At 41.9% G+C, this 18,043-nt stretch overlaps 3 protein-coding genes across 9 annotated transcripts in view; all 3 read left to right on the top strand.

Annotated features, from left to right (window-relative positions):
• Positions 1-3,410, top strand: part of ubr4 (ubiquitin protein ligase E3 component n-recognin 4) — a 47,849-nt gene extending 44,439 nt beyond the window's left edge. For all 7 annotated transcript variants that reach the window (XM_034591381.1, XM_034591379.1, XM_034591377.1 and 4 more), the window contains 7 exons: positions 83-208; positions 303-497; positions 640-864; positions 1,080-1,170; positions 1,544-1,706; positions 1,924-2,071; positions 2,148-3,410. In XM_034591381.1, the coding sequence (XP_034447272.1) occupies positions 83-208; positions 303-497; positions 640-864; positions 1,080-1,170; positions 1,544-1,706; positions 1,924-1,988 (865 nt within the window). In that variant the 3' untranslated portion in view covers positions 1,989-2,071; positions 2,148-3,410. The remainder of the gene's footprint in view (positions 1-82; positions 209-302; positions 498-639; positions 865-1,079; positions 1,171-1,543; positions 1,707-1,923; positions 2,072-2,147) is intronic.
• A 5,396-nt stretch (positions 3,411-8,806) lies between these two features.
• Positions 8,807-10,421, top strand: LOC117764940 (transcription factor HES-5-like). Its single transcript, XM_034591113.1, is given in 3 exon segments — positions 8,807-9,062; positions 9,064-9,154; positions 9,268-10,421. Coding segments are annotated over 3 exon segments (690 nt in total). The 5' UTR covers positions 8,807-8,898; the 3' UTR covers positions 9,703-10,421.
• Positions 10,422-14,025: 3,604 nt separating this feature from the next.
• her12 (hairy-related 12) lies at positions 14,026-15,208 on the top strand. Its single transcript, XM_034590376.1, has 2 exons — positions 14,026-14,159; positions 14,267-15,208. The coding sequence occupies exons 1-2, from the start codon at positions 14,091-14,093 to the stop codon at positions 14,684-14,686; spliced, it is 489 nt and encodes a 162-aa protein (XP_034446267.1). The 5' UTR covers positions 14,026-14,090; the 3' UTR covers positions 14,687-15,208.
• Positions 15,209-18,043: the final 2,835 nt, after the last annotated feature.

Raw genomic sequence — 18,043 nt, 5'->3', positions numbered from 1 at the left:
ATCTTATACTTGCTGATATTCACAGAACAGTCAATTTGTCACTGTTAATCTGAGCTTTTCATTTCCCCTCTTCCTGTTGCAGATTGGCACGAGGGCGAGAGGAGTGGGAGAGTGCTGCTCTCCAGAACGCCAACACCAAGTGCAATGGGCTGCTTCCTGTTTGGGGGCCACATGTTCCAGAATCAGCCTTTGCTACATGCTTAGCAAGGTAAATTGATGCATCATCACGTACACAGCAAAAGTTTCTCATTCATAAGGCACACGATGACTCAAAACCCACTGGACATCTCTCTGCTGCACAGGCACAACACATATCTGCAGGAGTGCACAGGCCAGCGGGAGCCCACGTACCAACTCAACATCCACGACACCAAACTGCTGTTCCTCCGCTTTGCTACTGAACAGTCGTTCAGCGTGGACACGGGAGGAGGAGGCCGAGAGAGCAACATCCACCTCATCCCCTACATCATCCACACTGTGCTCTACGTCCTCAACACGTATGTACCCTTCAGAAATTACCCATCAGTGATGAGGTGCAGCTATTACACACAAACTTTAAGTTGTGCTATTTGCCAAGATTCAGGTGGAATGTGTATTTCTCACCCTCATCTCACTTTACTGCGCAAACTGTCACTGCAGTACAAGGGCTACATCTCGGGAGGAGAAGAATCTGCAGAGTTTCCAGGAGCAGCCATGTGAGAAATGGGTGGAGAGCTCATACGACGTTGAAGGACCACACTATTTCACCATCTTGGCCATGCACATCATGCCACCCGAACGCTGGAGGAGTTCACGTATCTACTTCCTACGAAGACTCCTGGTCGCTGCACATGCCCGCAAGGTCTCGGCAGTCTGCGCCAACAAGTACGGCACTTATCCTCCTTTTCTATTTTCTGTCTTGTTTCACAGCTGAAACCTGGTCAAAGCAGCAACATTTAAATCCCCTCAGCTTGGCTTCAACTGATCTAGTTCAGAATTTCTAATATACTGATTAAGAAAAGCATCTAAAATTGTGTGTGCTATATTCAAGAGTTTAATTTAGATTTTAAAGTTTCTGTTTCCTCCTGTTTTATTTTCAGACTCACAGACAAAGCACCAAAGGAATATGCAGTCTATCGCTCGCCTCTACTCTTCTGGGGCCTGGTGGATCTGGTCTATGACATGTTCATGGTAAATGTGTTGGATCTAAACCTCTGTTCATATTGATGCTTTAAACCAATGATATTCTGCTGTGTGTGTTATGCGATTTCTTGGATGCTTTGAGTGACACTGATCAGTGTAACAGATCAGTTTCAGTCTGATCTTTGCAGGTCTGAAGATTCAGAGGCATAATTTAATTGATCTTAAGTGTTTTTGAAACTGAATCAGGGTTTAATGAAAAGCAAAAAACGACTAAAACCTCTTACTTTATTCAAGTACAATTTTGAGGCCTCTTTTCTTCAACATTGTTATTTAGATCTTACAATATATTGTAATACTAAGTCTAAAACTTGAGCGACTGACCTGACTCTTTCTTTTCTCTCTCCTCTGCCCGGCCTTACAGAAAGTACCCACCAGTAACACAGAGGGGGGCTGGTCCTTCTCGCTGGCAGAATATGTCCGTCACAACGACATGCCCATCTACGAGGCGTCGGAGCGCGTGCTCAGGGCCTTCCAGGACGAACTCATGCCCGCTGAGTCCTTGTCTGAGTTCTTTGATGTTCTAGGTCAGTAAACATCCAAACCCGATTAACTTCACGACAGCCCTCCTAAAGTTATACGATTTAAAAGTTGGCAGAAAACCAGCATAAGTGGGACAATCTTCTGTGTTGCAGCTTGACATTTTTTTAACAGATCTGACCCCTGGCTTTATGTTCCCACCTTGAATACATTTGAAACTGCGATGTGAAGTTTATATTAACACAGAATTTGTTTCTTTTCCAGGTCTCCTCTCTGAAATCGCAGACCCAGACCTCTTTCTGCGGGAACTGTTGAACTCTTTGCCCTGATGGCAAACCACAACCCACAACCCTGCAACACACAACAGCTCTGCAAATTACATGGAGACACCTACAGACTGACACACGCAGAGGAGACACACACCCACACACAGACACCCACACACACAGACACACACACACCCCCACACACACCCACACACACACACACACACACACACACACCCAGTATACGTCAAGCTTCCTGCTCACCCCCCTCCCCCACACGTCATCTTCAATTTAACTTAAAGCTGAATCTATGTGTAGTCTAAAAAAAAAAATCTTCTGGCAAAAATCTCTGTAATGTTTAACACACAAACACACGTGTAATGGGGCGGGACGCACACACACTAAAACTGAATTTCACGTGTTGCCCTCCTGACTCGAACTGCTTCAATTTAGAGTTCAGGATTTAATTTAGTTTCTCGCTGAGCTCAAGACAAGAGATCAATGAATCCGTTGATTATTAAACCAGGTATGTTTGGTATTTTTCTGGTTATCGACTCTTGCTGCCAAAAAAAACTGAAGCTTCACTGTTGCTCAATTTTTTTGCCACAGAATGGCGCTCTGAGAGAATCTGGTGATTCGTATTTAAAGATAAAAAATCGTCCGGGTCATGGGCATAACTCAAAAGTTCTGTTTTAGTGTGAATGTCGATTTACCCCTCCTCCTAATATTGGGGTGCAATGTTAGGATTACTAAAAATGTTTTGGGATTTGACCCACCACGTATTACGAGTGGCATTTGATTTTATCTTGTTTTCATTTTTCTTTTTTATTTGTTTGGTTTTTGTTTGTTCTTGGTCAGGGTTTTTTAAAATGGAAGGTTTCAGTGTCACAGGGTTTTTGCGCAGAACCGGCTCTTTCTTCCAGACTTTTGCTGTTTGGTCTTCATATAGGTTCTAACTGGAATTTGAATGATGGACAGAAAAAGTGTTTTTTTGTTTTTGTGTGTGTATGGATTTCTTTTATCAATCTCTCAAGGGAAATGAAGAAAAGAGTTTTTTTTTGTTTTTCGTGACTTGGTGACAAAGTGAATTTTGGACTTGTGAAAGATTCCATCTGTTGCAGTGAAATAGCAGACCTGTCTAAATTAATAATAAAACAGACCTACATTATATCCTTTAACACTTTTCTTTGACTGATTGTTTTTTTGTTTGTTTTTTCTTCCTCCCCCAGCAGCAGTTTCTCCTCTCTGCTCTCTTTCCCTGAAATCACTGGCAACACACTTGTGTCAATTCCCACAACAGATTTCTTAAAAGCCAAGATCATTTGAAAAGGTGTCCTTGTACTCGAGAGTTGAATGCGTGGTGTAGAGTTCACCCAGTTTCTTGTTTATTCGCATATTCCCGCTGCTACAATGTTCAACTGTTGCTGAATGTCTGCTCTTTGAATTTAGCGTACGATTAATAAAGCTGTAATAATTCCAATCTGACCCAGGGTAACCTCTTCTGTTCCCCGCTGCTGTTTACATTCTTAAAAACGATGAATAACCTACTGTGTCCAGTAAAACAACACATTTCTATTCATGTCCTGTGTAAAAGCTCAGAACAGAAACATTCAAAACACAATAGAGTAGGTTGTGGTAGTGCAGGTAGGTCGGCTGCCTCCGCCTCCAGGCGCTGATCTTGGGGAAGGAGGCTGGACGGGCAGCTGCTTGTGAAACGTTTGTTCCTGCAGAGTGAACAGAGAAGACTTATTGTTGAACATTAGACATGTTGATGTTAATGCGTCAGCAGCTTGTGAGGACTATAAAGGTCTGAATCTGTGAATAAACTGTGAATAAAGACGGGTGTCACCACTGAGAGAGGGTGTTCTGGTTCACCATAAACGGCTGGATGCTGGTCCTGGCTGGGAGCGGGATGTCAGGTGGATCCTGGATGTGAGACAGGACGTAAGACTCCTCTTAAAAACAAATTCTACTGCATTGCTTTTCGTAGTATTTCCTACGAAACCTGGATGAGAACAGCCTGGTCAGGATATAGCAGAACCCAGGCCACAGTTCCAGAGGTCGAAGCTCTGTCCTCTATCCAAACTTTCTGATGAGAAGAACAGCTCCAACACTTTATATCCTGATCTGGTGTCTGAGCCGGTGGGGGCACAACAGCAGGAGGCTCAGCTGAGGGAATAAGGCCAAAAAAACCCAATAACTATGTCCCCATAATTGGTGACATGTAGTCGTTCAGACATGTAGATTGTATAATAAATTAAAACCTTTGGGGGAAGAGTAAAATCTTACTCAGTAAAGTAAGTAAGGTGGCTCAGGTATATGAGAGGTAGGTCTGAATGTAATAACATTTATACGTTTTATTCTCATTATAGCCGGTATAATAATGTTATATTTGTAACTTCTGCTAGGGATCTTTGAATCAAAATAATGAAAATGGAGGAAATAGTTTGTTATTATGAAGTGGTGTTTTTGTCTTTGTTGTAAAATGACAACAAAATCTAGCTTAAGTGCCTTAAGCAGAAGAGTTCTCGAACATGTCTCACATATCAAACTCGAAAGTAATGGCATCAGATGCACTGTTATTTGAATGGAAATTTGGGTTGTAAACTTTTGAGATAATGTAGATAAACAAATCAACAACATATATAACATACAGGTGTAGTAGTTTTACACTTTTTAATGAATCTAGAACAGCACAAACGTTTGGTTTTATATTCTGTTTCCACCTGCTTATTTTAACATAACATCTAATTGTAATCAGTAATTATCTCCACGCTAAGTTACCCATTTTCTAAGAGCTATTTTATTTGTAGTGTATTTAAGTCCTCAAAAAATATCTTTTAACATGAGGTATACTGTAAAAAACACACGTCAAAACTAATGATTAATTTGACTTTATATTAAAATATACCGAATGAATGAAATGCTGTTATTTGATTGAAGGAGAAGGACATTCTGATTTGGTTTGTTATGAGGATGATGAGGATGATGAGGGAACTAGGAGAAGAAGCTGCAACTGTGTGGATCATATTTTGATGTATTGCTGCACAGTGACCACTAGATGGTGACACTGGGATATGAGATTGGCAAATTGTTAAACAGTTTTCAACTGGTCAGAATGAAGTGGGAATAATTTCTAACACAGACACTGAAGAAAGAATTAACACTTTATTTTCAACTCGTATCTGAAATCACATATTGCACATTTCATTCATGGCACTTAATACACACTTTATACGTAACATTTAAAAAAATAATATCATTCACAATGTGATAAAAACATTTACAAAACAAATATGCATTGGCATAAACATTTCACCTTTATACAAAGGAATACGACTCTAAATGAACACGTCCTCGACAACAAGGTCTTTCAGTGACCAGTGGTGAAGACTAACTTTAGGTTTAACGCATAAAATGCACATTTTAGGCACGTTTGTGGACCAATAACATCACAGTGTGCATGGTCATAGACGAGGAGTGTAAAACTCCAATCTTCTCCAACTTTTTACACTTATTGCTGAGTAAAAACATCCTTTTCTCCATCCTTCTTCCTCTTCTTTTCTTCTTGACATGACGTGGAGATGCTCAGTGCCTCAGATTGTGTAGATATTTACACACACTCTCCCTCATGTTGCATCCTGTGTCCACTCCTCACTGGCAGCACAGTGGAGCCACGTCCTCGGCAGGTGAAGGGAACAGCCTCATGGCTTTCCTGGAGGATCTGGTGTAGCCGTTGGGGAAAATCAAGGCCTTCTTCACAGTGAAGAAGGAGACTGTCTTGTCCCACACGTCAGAGCTGGACACCCCAGAGTCGAGTTGGCTCTCTAGGGCCGAGCGGAGCCTCTCTGCCCTGTCTGTGCACTTCCTCTCCAAAATCATCATCTTACACAGGCTGAGGACGAGAAGAGAAACATCAGATTAATGTTGAGTATTACAGCAGTTTTTTTTAAAGGGCCTGTACACAGAAATCAAGAAAATGTTTTTTTTCCCATTAATGTTGATATTTTTATTTGTTCATATTTTTCTCATCCGTCTGTGGGATTCCTGTTGCTACCGCACAAAATGAGAGGGATTCCACTTATGGTGCTCCCAGCACTAGGAATAATGCATCAAAGAAATTTCAACAGAAATTATATTTCTAGAATCAGTTAAGATAAGATAAAATGAGACAATATGACACAAGATAAGATAAGCTAAGATAAGATGAGAAAAGATGAGATAAGATAAGATGACATAAGATAAGATGAGGTGAGATAAGATAAGATGAGAAAAGATGAGATAAGATAAGATGACATAAGATAAGATGAGATAAGATAAGATAAGATGAGACAGGATGAGATAAGATGAGATAAGATAAGTGCGTTGCAGCAGCAAAGAGGACAATCAAAAAATCAATAATACATAAACATGCAATATAAATACAAGAAAATATAAAAAGAAAAGAAATTATATTTACAGTGTACACTGAATATTACCTGATCAAACCAAAATCTAAATCCTACGTAAGCGAGAAAGTGTTTTTGGTGGATTAGGTTGAAATGACCCTTGAACAGATCATTTTGAACATCTCATCCAAAAGCCAGAACTTAGTATTGATAAATATCTGTATCACCAACAGAGCAAAAAATCTGAGCCTTGATAACCTGTTCAAACTTAAACACTCCTGACCCTTAACGACCTTCAATGAGAGGATTTGAAGAAGGAAAAACGATCTAATGATCAGTAACATGAACTTGTGCTGAGCTTACGTTGTGTGTTGATCCCTCATGGTGAACGTGGAGTGTGATGGCGTCCGGTCAGTCCAGGCCTGTGGGGGTACGAGAGGCGTTCACGGTTCTGATTTCACCAAGTCTTCCATCCTTTATATACTTAAACCAACTTTCCCATCGATTTAATGCGATGCTGGTTCTCACAGTGTTTGGCCAATCACAAAGCAGCGTTATGACAATAGGATGTGAATGAATTAGTTGAATTCATGGGGTACAATGGCCCCCAAACCAAACAAACAGGTGGGAGGGGCCCTTCCCGGGCCCCTTCTCGGGCCCCTTGTCACTGGGCTGATGCGGAGGTATCCTGGGTATTGTGTGGACTGATATGTGGTGGGAACGTGGAGGAGAAACATCTGCCTGAAGACGACCCACGCAGAAGAGAGGGAAGATCACATGAAGAAGAAATCTGTCCAGTGTAACAACATGGTGGAGACAGGTGTTCAGTTTGAAGATGTGATCTCAGCTTCCATGTTTTTACTCTAAATATTTACTGAATTTTAATAAACTTTGAAGGAGTAGTGCCTTTAAAAGAAGATTTGATCACAACTGCTTATAATTAACTTTTTTATGTTATTGTTTGTTAAACTTGTGTTTTTAGTGCCTATTTTTTCCATTATATTTTTTCTTATAATGTGAAACTTTAACAAACATTTTCTCTTTTTCACTTTTTATCTCACACAATATTTGATATTTAGACAGTTTCCTTCACAAACATCATCCAACTCTATCTTCAAAGTTTCCCACACACACACACACACACTCACACACTCACACACTCACACACACACCCCCTATTCTTCCTATTTAACTTTCTGTCTCTATTTCATCCCTTCCAATTCTCACGGTGAACGTCTCCCATGCTTGATTGGCTGACAATAGTGTACGATCCGTCCAGATGGTGTGCCTGGAAGCCCTGTTGACAGCCCTGTCTTCCTGGGTGTGTGTGTGTTGAGGGGGGGTTGGTCAGTCAATCTTTGTTGGATGGGGCACACTTCCTTTGTGCAGCCGGCCTCAGTGTCATTAACGCTGAAGTGTGGGAAGCCTGGGACCACAGTAGCTCCCACGTTCCACACTAGGCAGGAAGGGAGCGTGTGACTGAGACGTGGCCAGCAGCAGGCAGGTCAGCCAGCTGTGTGTGTGTGTGTGTGTGTGGGAGGGAAAGTGAGCGGGAGTGTGTCTGTCTGTGAGGGTGATTCTCCTGATGTGTGAACATGTGCTCGGAGTGTGGAGGCTGTTGGGATGTTTACAGTTGTTCTCTAACACCTCAACACATCACAGTCACACACCATCAAACGACAGAGCTGACTAAACTTCAAAAGCTTGGGCACTGGCTCCTTTTCTCGGGAAAAGAACCAATATTCATATAGATTTTTCAGTGACACTTATTTGGAGTTTCCAAGTATATAACCTATATATGTACAGTATATACCTATCTACGCTAGAGTCATCTTAACTCTTTATTATTACATAGTCAAGGGTATGAAAATGTATCTCATCTCTCTTTTTAAAAAGTAAAACTAACTGAATCATTATCAATTAAGTAAACAAGTAAAACAAAGGAAAACATCCTTAGTTATATTTTGATAATGTCTTTTCAAATAAACTCCAAACGTCAAATAACCTGGTTCCTCTGAACTGTGTGGGTGTGATTTGATTGAATGGCTGGCGTCTCATTGTAAACACACATAGATCAGTTACAACATAAAAATCCACACCTTATGCTTTCTCTTTTCCTTCAAGTTTTTATTTATTATTCTGATTCTTCCAACTTGCAGAGAAGAAGCTCTCTTTTGAATGGGTTCCTCTCCTGGACGTCTCAACTGTTGCACACAGGCTCCACGAGGGAAGTCTGCCGTGTCAAACTGGTGGAAGTGGCTGCATGTTGATCTTTTCTAATGGCTGCCCCTCTGTAACACCCACGTGTGCCTGGTGGCGGAGGCACTTTGTGCTCAATTACGTGGCGGTGGAGATGACATGAGACAGCGGCGTGCTCCCCCTCTGGGGTCACCACTTTCCCATATCAACACAAGCACACTGGGTCAGTCTCCCAGCTCTATACGCCAACCCCCCCCCCCCCCCCCCCCCCCCCCCCCCCCCCCGCCTCCCTGCACCCGGGGGCTCTTTCTCTTCCCAGTCTATTCCTCCACCTGCTCCCCGGAGACACACTCATTGTCCCCACGGCTATAAACACTTCATTGAGCATGTGGCAGCCCTGCGTTCCTCAAAGCCCTTCCCAGCGCTCTCATTGGCCCAGGGACTGTGAGAAAGTCCAACAAGCCCAAGACCCACACATTCATATGGAGATGTGGGCGTATAAATACAGGGCCGAGGCACAAGAGAAGGCAGCTCAGACTCAACTGGCTCTTCAGACAGGAACACTCTGACACTACAGCGATGGCTCCCACTGTTTTTGGACAAGCAAGCTACTCTAAGGAGCATCTCACTCCTGCTCATAAGGTAAACATCTCTTCTATTAGGACTCATATCAAATAAGTTTGTTCATATGATATTTAAAAAAGGTTTTCATGTGTTCAAGTGGACTAAATGTTTTCTCTTTTTGTTTTCTCCAGCTGAGAAAGCCGATGGTTGAGAAACTGCGCAGAGACAGAATCAACGTCTGCATCGAGCAGCTGAAATCCCTGCTGGGCCCAGAGTTCCTCAGGCAGCAGCCCGACTCCAAGCAGGAGAAGGCTGACATCCTGGAGATGGCTGTGTCTTACATGAGAGGCTGGCAGCAGCAGAAGCAGGTCAGCTTGACCTCTGGTCCGACAACAGCCAGCGACGGCTACTCCCGCTGCGTGCAGGAGGCCGTCAGCTTCCTCTCCCACTGCGACGTCCAGACCCAGGCCCACAGACGGCTGCTCAGCCACTTCCAGGGCCTGCAGGTGTCCAGCAGGAGCAGCCGCAGTCCCTGCAGCCTCTCACCTCCCGGCTCTCCTCACCACCAAGTCAGCTCCAACAAGGGTGTGAGCCAGGCCAGCTGTGGTCTGTGGAGGCCGTGGTAGGACGGAGAAAGAAAACTACGTCTGTGAACGTCATGGACAGAAAGTTAAAGACTCACTCAAGTCTGTTTGCTTTTTGGCAGAAGAATCAATATTGTTTGAGTGTTTTATTAGTGTATGGAAATGGGCTAAATGTCCCAGTAATCCTTTGGAAGGATTGAAAAGAATCAGGTTTCACTGTTTATCTACACCATGTGTACACATGTTAAACTCTTTATAATTTAGAGTGTTGAATGTGTGGTTGTGTTCATTGTTCCTGTGGAACAACTGATCCTGTTTGTTTTACAAACATCCCTGAATGATCTCGTTCTAAGACCCATGTTGGGTTGAAACTAAATGTCTGAGACATTGTTTATCTGATGTGTTGAACCACTGTTTATCTTTGATACTGAGTATCACTGACTGATGCGTCTCATCAGCTTGGTGCTGATGAATCAGCTACATGACATAAATGGATCCCATGGATCCACTTTTACTGTAAATCTTGTGACGATTATACTTTATTGTGACTATGTGTAACCATTATTTGGCCTGTGTGTTAACTGCTGAAATTGTACCATGTATGTTTTCTTCACCTTCACATTTATACCTTTTGTGAAGGTACTTTATGTTGACATCAATCTTTACTGAAAGAATCTGTTGAATTGCTTCCTGTGGAAGTTACCTTTGAACGTTTCAAAAAAATAAATGGGAAACTTCACATGAAGTTCTGCAAATATAAATACTGATGTTTTCACTTTATTCATAAAAATATTCAGTGCTGAGTCAGAGGACAAAGTACAGAGAAGATCTTATTTTAAAGTATGTAGTTTGTGTTCAGCTACATCTAATGACTGAATCAATAATTAAGTTCTTCATACTTCAGCAAATCCAATCACATATAGTTCCTTAGCACAGAATCAACTAACTGCAGCATCACTAGTGTCTTGCTCAAGGGAACAGCAGCATAGGAAGTAGAGTTTGATTCCTGCAGCGATCTGTTTGGGCAATGCTAAAAATATGAGATCAGTCAGATCAGTGTAACTAACACTGCATTTTCACTTTGTAATGACTCAGTGTGTTCACATTTGTGAGAAAACTGCAAAGAATCACGAAACTGAGAAAATGTTCCTCCATTTAAGGAGCAACATATATTACATATATACAACTACATCTATTTACAATATTGAATTTGAGGATATTTTTTAATTTATTCTGTTACCAAAGTACAGATGACCTAATAAGTCCAGTGGTGCTCTGATTTACGTGAAAGCATATTTTCGATCATTTTAATGTCATTCACCTAGAAAGTCTGATTTTATTTCAACACGAGTTCAAAACACATGAAATAATATGAATAATATTATTGAGAGAATTCATTATTCACATCATTTAACCACTTTGTGAATTTTTTGGGGGGCGATCACACTTCTCCCCCGGGATTTTTTTTTTTTTCTTGATCCAGTGTTTCCCACAGGGATCATTAACATTACATCTTATCTGACCTGCCTGGTGCACAGGTGTTTAAAAAGCCCTGAAAGCCTTGGGCTGTGTGGAGACACCCCTGCTCCACTTGTGTCACATGTCCCACTTCTGTTGTGGTGGTTGTGGCATGCTGTCTAGTGCTTGAATTATGTCTCAAGTGCCACAAAAGTCTTTCACAACTATTAGTGTGTGCAGGAGTTGTGGAGAATGTGGCATGCCTGGGACTTTCTCAGGGTCTCGTTGGCCAGGCCAGATGGTCTGGCTGAGGCCGCCTCCCCTCCCCCTTCAACAGGAGATCAAACACCGTAGCTAATGTGATGTGTAACAAGACACACTTCTATTGTTCCCGTCCCAGGGCCAGTGAATAGGCGCAGAGTGTGGGAAACAGGAGATACCACACTCACAGAGAGATGGCTGATGGGAAGCCGCCCTGTGCCGCCGCAGGTCTGAGCAATGGCCGAGACTTTATGGCAGGAATTCAGAGCTGGTGGGAGGGAAACTCATCTTCACACACACTTGTAGACAAAGACCCCCAGCAGCCGTGTAGTGCACACTAACTTTCAGGGGAGGCACAGATTCACACAAACATGTCGACAATGAAATCAATGGCGAGGACAGATAATAAAGCCAAACGTGAACGCGATCTGACAGATTGGCAGTTACAGTGTCGTCAGATGATACAGTGAAGAGAAATGGAAAAGACGTTTATCCACATTCCTCAAAATGCAAATGTACGTCAAGAAAACAGAGAGTGGTGTTTAAAAGGCTAAATACAGTGATGATGCAGGTGCTTCAGCAGAAATGTGAAAAACCACATGTGACACTCAAAATATCAACAGGTCACAAACCTGCTCGGGTGCAGAAAGGAGGGAAATAACATAAAAACATTTGTACATTCACTCAAACATGATTATAATAATGTTCATTATTTCAATACTTGTATTGTGGAAAACTCTTATTTATTCATCTATTTGATATTATTTAAATGTGACCATTTAACTGATTCAAATTGAAAACTTTCACTTTTCATGCATTGACCCTCCTGAAACCAGACGGTGCATTAATAATTCAACACTCTCACAAGCTCCATTCATCTCAATTAGAACCATTGTTGTGTACATTTTACAGCTCATGCTTTCAGTTTTCTGGTGCAGAAATGTTTCCAGTGTGCAGATCCTTTACCTTTCCATCAACCTGTGCTTCAGATCTGTTTTTTAATTGAAATGCGATGAAGTTATATTACTGTTGTGGCCCGAATTCTTTGACTTAATTAAAACTTAAAGCACTTCTCTCAGCTTTGTAAATGGCTGGCTGAACATCCTAAATTAAAAAAGTCAACGCAGACCAACGACAGACCAATCTGTGGCAAAGCACTGAAGCCAGTTGACTTGATTTTTCCCAGATGGACCGGGGACATAGAGTTTCTGTTTGTGCTGCAACAAAAGATCAATTAACATTCCCAGTGGAGCATTGAGGACTGACATGGCTTTTGTAGGTCATTTACCCTGATGTTAGGGGACTGGTGGGAAACTCTGGAGTCGGGCATACTCACACTACGCCCGCGAGGCCGGCTTCACATCTGGGGCCAGGCCGTGATGGAGGCCCTCACCGGCACACTGCCAGCCCTCTCATAATGCCATTAACTGGACACTATAATTTGACACTGTTCACTTACAACAGACCCTCAGGAGAGGAAGACAAGAGCTTATAATTAAAGTCTGCGTTTGTTTTAGCATAACTCAGTCACTGCAGTTTTCTAAGACTAAGTCTAATAAAAACAGCAATAGTCCAAGTTCTACAATAACAAACAGTTCTTTTAAACAAATCAATGATAAAATTGATGAAATTGCTAAATTAAACTCAAGACTGGTTCCTGTGTTGGGCCACTTAGAGGTAATGTTTGGAAGATAATACGTTTAGTGCATTTATTTGTGTTTAGATATTAGACGTCAGGGTGGGCACTAAAAATGGATAAAACAGGAAGAGGAAATGAAAGCCAGATATGGAGGTATGTTGTGCTACATGCTACCAGTAAAACATTTCCTTTATTTGAGCAGAAATAAAGCTAATGCACCAAATCCTATTCTTGCTTTGGGCACCAAGAAGCCTGGAGTTGTCCCTGTGTTTAGGAGCCTGAAGTTTAAGCAGCAGCACAAAGTTGTAAAAGCAACAGGTGGAAAAAGAAATGTTTCCCCTGCAGCCAGATGATGTCACTCTGACCTCTGACACTGAAGACTTCTCTACTTGCTCCGTCCTTCCTCGTGTTCTCTTCCTCATTTTAATAATAATTGAACCAAACTTATTCTTTCTATTGTAGTCTTGTTTGTGCTGCATGTGTGTGTGTGTGTTGGTCACCAAACTCTATTGCACTGCAAGTAATAAAAAAAATATATATATATTAAAAGGTTGTCGAAAACGAAAATTCTCCTGTGTTCGGATGCTCCTGCCTGTGCACCCACATGCGTTTAGAGGAAGTGCAGCTGTCTTTGAAGAGAAAATGAAAGCCCTCAGTTTATATTGTTTTACAGCAGTGAAGCATTTGGTCTTTCATTACAGCCGAACCCTTTGAAGATGCTCTGTGTGCATCACTTGTCTTTATTTAATCGAACGTTTGGAAAACAAAGTGTAATTCAGACATGCGCTCCCTGATGAATCCTCAGATGACGGCTTGATAAAGTGTTAATTACCTGTTGCTTATCTTGGGAAACATGCCACGCACAGATACATGCCCTGTGAGTTATTGACCTGTTCTATTGTTGTGCTGGGAGTCCCACTGGTCAGAGTGTGGGAACCCCAGCCCTGCCTGAGCCACATGGCTTTGTTATGCTAATGGGCCAGTATAAAATGAGGAGCAGCTCCTCCAGACACATCAGAGCTCACTCTGCCGCCCAGAAGGAGAAGAAGCTGCCCAGCTCACCTGCACAGACATGGCTCCCTGCTCCAGTAACTACTCCTCAGTGCACCATATCGCGATCTCAGTCAAAGATAACATTAAGGTGAGTGGTGATGAGGATTTCAGTGGTTTTGCAGCTGCTTGAACAGAACAAATATCTGATTGTGTGACTTGGATCATGAACTGACCTGGTTGTGTGCTCTTCCACAGATGAGAAAACCTGTTGTGGAGAAAATGCGCAGAGATCGCATCAACACCTGCATCGAGCAGCTCAAGGCGATCCTGGAGAAAGAGTTTCACAAGCAGGAGCCCAACTCCAAGCTGGAGAAAGCCGACATCCTGGAGATGACCGTGAGCTTCCTGAGGCAGCAGCTGCAGCCGGGCCTCTGTCACAGCGACTACAACCAGGGCTACTCTCACTGCTGGAGGGACTCGCTGCACTTCCTCTCTGCTGGCTCCAACACAGAGGCCTGTGTGTCTCCTCTGCGGGGCCTCCAGCAGCAGCAGGAGCAGCTCCGTCAGGTCCAGAGAACCAGCAGCTCCTCCCCAGTCTGCTCCCCCATCAGGCCCACCGTGCTGCAGGACAGCAGCAGCAGCAGCAGCAGAGGCCCCATGTGGAGGCCCTGGTAGACATTCACTGAGACACTGAGACCTGAGGGAATCTGTCCGCTCCCTCACCATGTAGGAAATGTATTTCCAGCCTGCTCATTCATGGCGGGTTTCTTTATTGTCGCATCACATTGATGGACAAGTAGTATTAAGCAAAACGATCTCACTTATTTGAAGATTGTCCTGCTTTGATTATTGATTCCGATCTGTTTGCTTTTCCCTTGTGTTTTTAAGCTGGAGGTTGAGTTCTGATGGTTTTGTCAAATCTTATGAAGTATTTGTTTACTCCAGTGGAGTTTTATCCGTGGACTGCTCGACGTAACAGTACAAACTGTGTTTTACTGCATCTGCTGTTGAGAATATTTCTCTTCCGTTACGAATGATATATGCCAAATTTTATGGATGTGAATGAAGATGGTGTGTGTGAGTGTGCAAGTGGACGTCCATTTGTGTTGTATGTTGATATAGCTGTTATACTATTGCATTTTAGCTCTTAAAACTTATTTTGAACATTTGTATGACAATTAACAATAAAATGATACAATCACAAAAAAAAAGAAAAGCTGAGTACAAATTTTTTATTTCATGAACTGTTTCAGAAAATGTTTATATTTCAAGTGCAGAGCATTCAACCGACTTGTCTCCATAATGATCTTACTTTTAAATTAATAAAATGGTCGCACCACTTTTGGCCAGTTGTCATAACACACCTCTGATAAGGAGACTTGACTTTATTTTGGAGATGATTGTGTAATGTATGATCCAGAAGGTCCTAAGTCCCCTTTTGAAACCATTTAAATTCACTAGATCCAGATTTTTTATTTGGATCTGCACCAAAATCAGTCCCTGAATCATACCTGACTTTTTTTTTCACTAAGATTCATGACTGAGAAATCAACAAAAATGTGGAGAAACATCCGATCTCACAATGTTAAAGAAACTGATCTGAGAAAATCCCTGTACCACATCCCTTCATCAAGTTTCATGTTAACCCGTCCTGTAGTTTTAGCGTAACCCTGCAAAGTATCAGACAAATAAAACAAAAAACAAACACAGATGAAACCATATCCTCCTTGGTGGTGGTAAATATCAGGTTTGATGTTTCTGTACATTTGTAGAGTAAAAACTAAATTACTACAGGGTTGTGTAAAGATTTTGTCAAGAAAAGCTTGTGTAAAGAATTAAAAAAACACAACACACAACTGTCGCACCCTAATTTTAAATCCTCACATATTTTGAAAACATTCCTGCCTTTATTTGAATTCCATAAATCACTTTAAATCTTTTTATTAATAATCAAACCATGTTAAAAACTACACCAGCCACACACACACACACACACACACACACACACACACACACACACACACACACACACACACACACACACTGTAACCTGAATCCTAAAACCAAGTCAATCCTTAAGAAACGGTCTCTACACGTGGGGATCACAATTTTTTTCCCGGTGGAGTCCCAGTGGACGTCCTCAGGTTAAAGGCAGCACCTGCATATGAAAACAAACCACACACACACACACACACACACACACACACACACACACACACACACACACACACACAAACACACACACGCCCACACGCCCACACACGCCCACACACACACACACACACACACACACACACACACACACACACACACACACACACACACACACACACACACACACACACACACACAGAGAGAGTCACAGTGCTGCTGTGGGCTGTTGTTTGAGAGGAGAGATGAAAAGGCCTTTTGTGGCTGAGGGGTCAGAGCTATTGACCGGTAGATGTGTGAGTAGAATACGAGCTTGGCTTTCCCACAGTCTCTCTGTCCACTCACGGCTTAATACCCCCGGTCAACAGTCGAAGTGTGCCACGGGTGAACAAGCAGGGGTTTTATTGTCAGCACTCCAAACACCAGGGTGAGGTTTTAGCAGTTTTACTTCACAAGGATCTGTGAACTAGTGCATTTTAGAAAATTAGCATTCATCATCACACACACGTTTAACACGTGCGTTTCATCTTAAGCCAGAACCTTTTTTCTCACACTTCTCTGGATTAGTAATGTTTGAAGTAAATATGGTCTGATAGATATAGTCGCACCCTCCCATCATTGGGTGAGAGACTTATTGGGCTCCCTTGAACTGGAGAAACATAAATTCAGCTCCTGTGGAAAAGAATAATGTTTTTTAAAAAACTGGTTCCTGTTCTGGAACTACATTGAGAATGTCCTCTCCTGATTTTTGTGTATTCATTTGTTTTGTTGATTGTTTTGTTTTGTGTGGTGGTTGTTGTCCTGTTAAATTACTAACACCAATAAATTAAAGATATAAAAAAAAAGATACAATATAAATGTTTTGCTGTATATCAAGTGTTTTTCATTCGCTGCTCATTAAGAAGAGTTTAAAACCACAACCTTCCCTCAGGAGCAAAAATCTGTCTTTAGACTTAAAAGAAATAATAATGGGACATTTATCGTGATAATTATTGATATTGACTGATATTAACATTTTTGGCCATATCCTTCCAGCCTGACGCCATTTAAACCTGAAACCTGATTTTCTGGTTTTATCAGACTGCCCCCCAATCTTTTAAAAAAAGAATTTAAAAAAAGCTCCTTTATTAGAGCACAAATGAAAATAAGAACTTACACTTGAAAAAAATCAAAAATATACTGTTTATTTTTAATGAAAAGTAGAGTGAATGTCTTAGTGCCCGTATAAAATTAATTTACACTTTAAATGCATTTTTATCCTAAATGCCACCAATGCATTAAATCCTGTCTTTAATTGTTCCCTGGGTGCACATCAGGTGTTGCTTGTGTTACTGGTGTGTAACTGGAGTGTGTGATAAGCAGCAGCCCCTGATAACACACTGACAGCACATCACTCACAGGCTGATATATATCTTGGGAACGGTTTTATCTCCACTGGTCAGACTGTGATTGCTTCACCTCTGAGTTATTGATGTGCATCCATTTGTTACAGGTCTCAGTCACATGGCTTTGTAATGCTAATGTCTCCCTATAGGATGATGAGCGGCTCCTCCAGACACCGCAGATTTGACAGTGTCATTCCCGAAGGAGCTGCTCACTTCACATATATACACACACGTGGCTCCCTGCTCCATCAGCTTCTGATCTATTCACCACACCGGGACTCTGTGAAGTACAAAATCAAAGTCAGCATCACAAGGGGGTTGAATCAGAAAAAATGTGTAATACTGCTGTGAATCATGAACTTACTGTCTGCTCTTCTCCAGCTGAGAAAACCTACCATCAACGAACCAACCTATCCACACAAACACAAGACAAGCTGATTTGATGTTTATTTTGTGAAAGCTGTAGCGATGATAATGCTGCTGTTCTGGAAATATG

Source organism: Hippoglossus hippoglossus, chromosome 7 (assembly GCF_009819705.1).
Source record: "Hippoglossus hippoglossus isolate fHipHip1 chromosome 7, fHipHip1.pri, whole genome shotgun sequence".
Lineage (NCBI taxonomy): Eukaryota > Metazoa > Chordata > Actinopteri > Pleuronectiformes > Pleuronectidae > Hippoglossus > Hippoglossus hippoglossus.
This window is presented reverse-complemented; position numbering and strand designations above follow the sequence as displayed.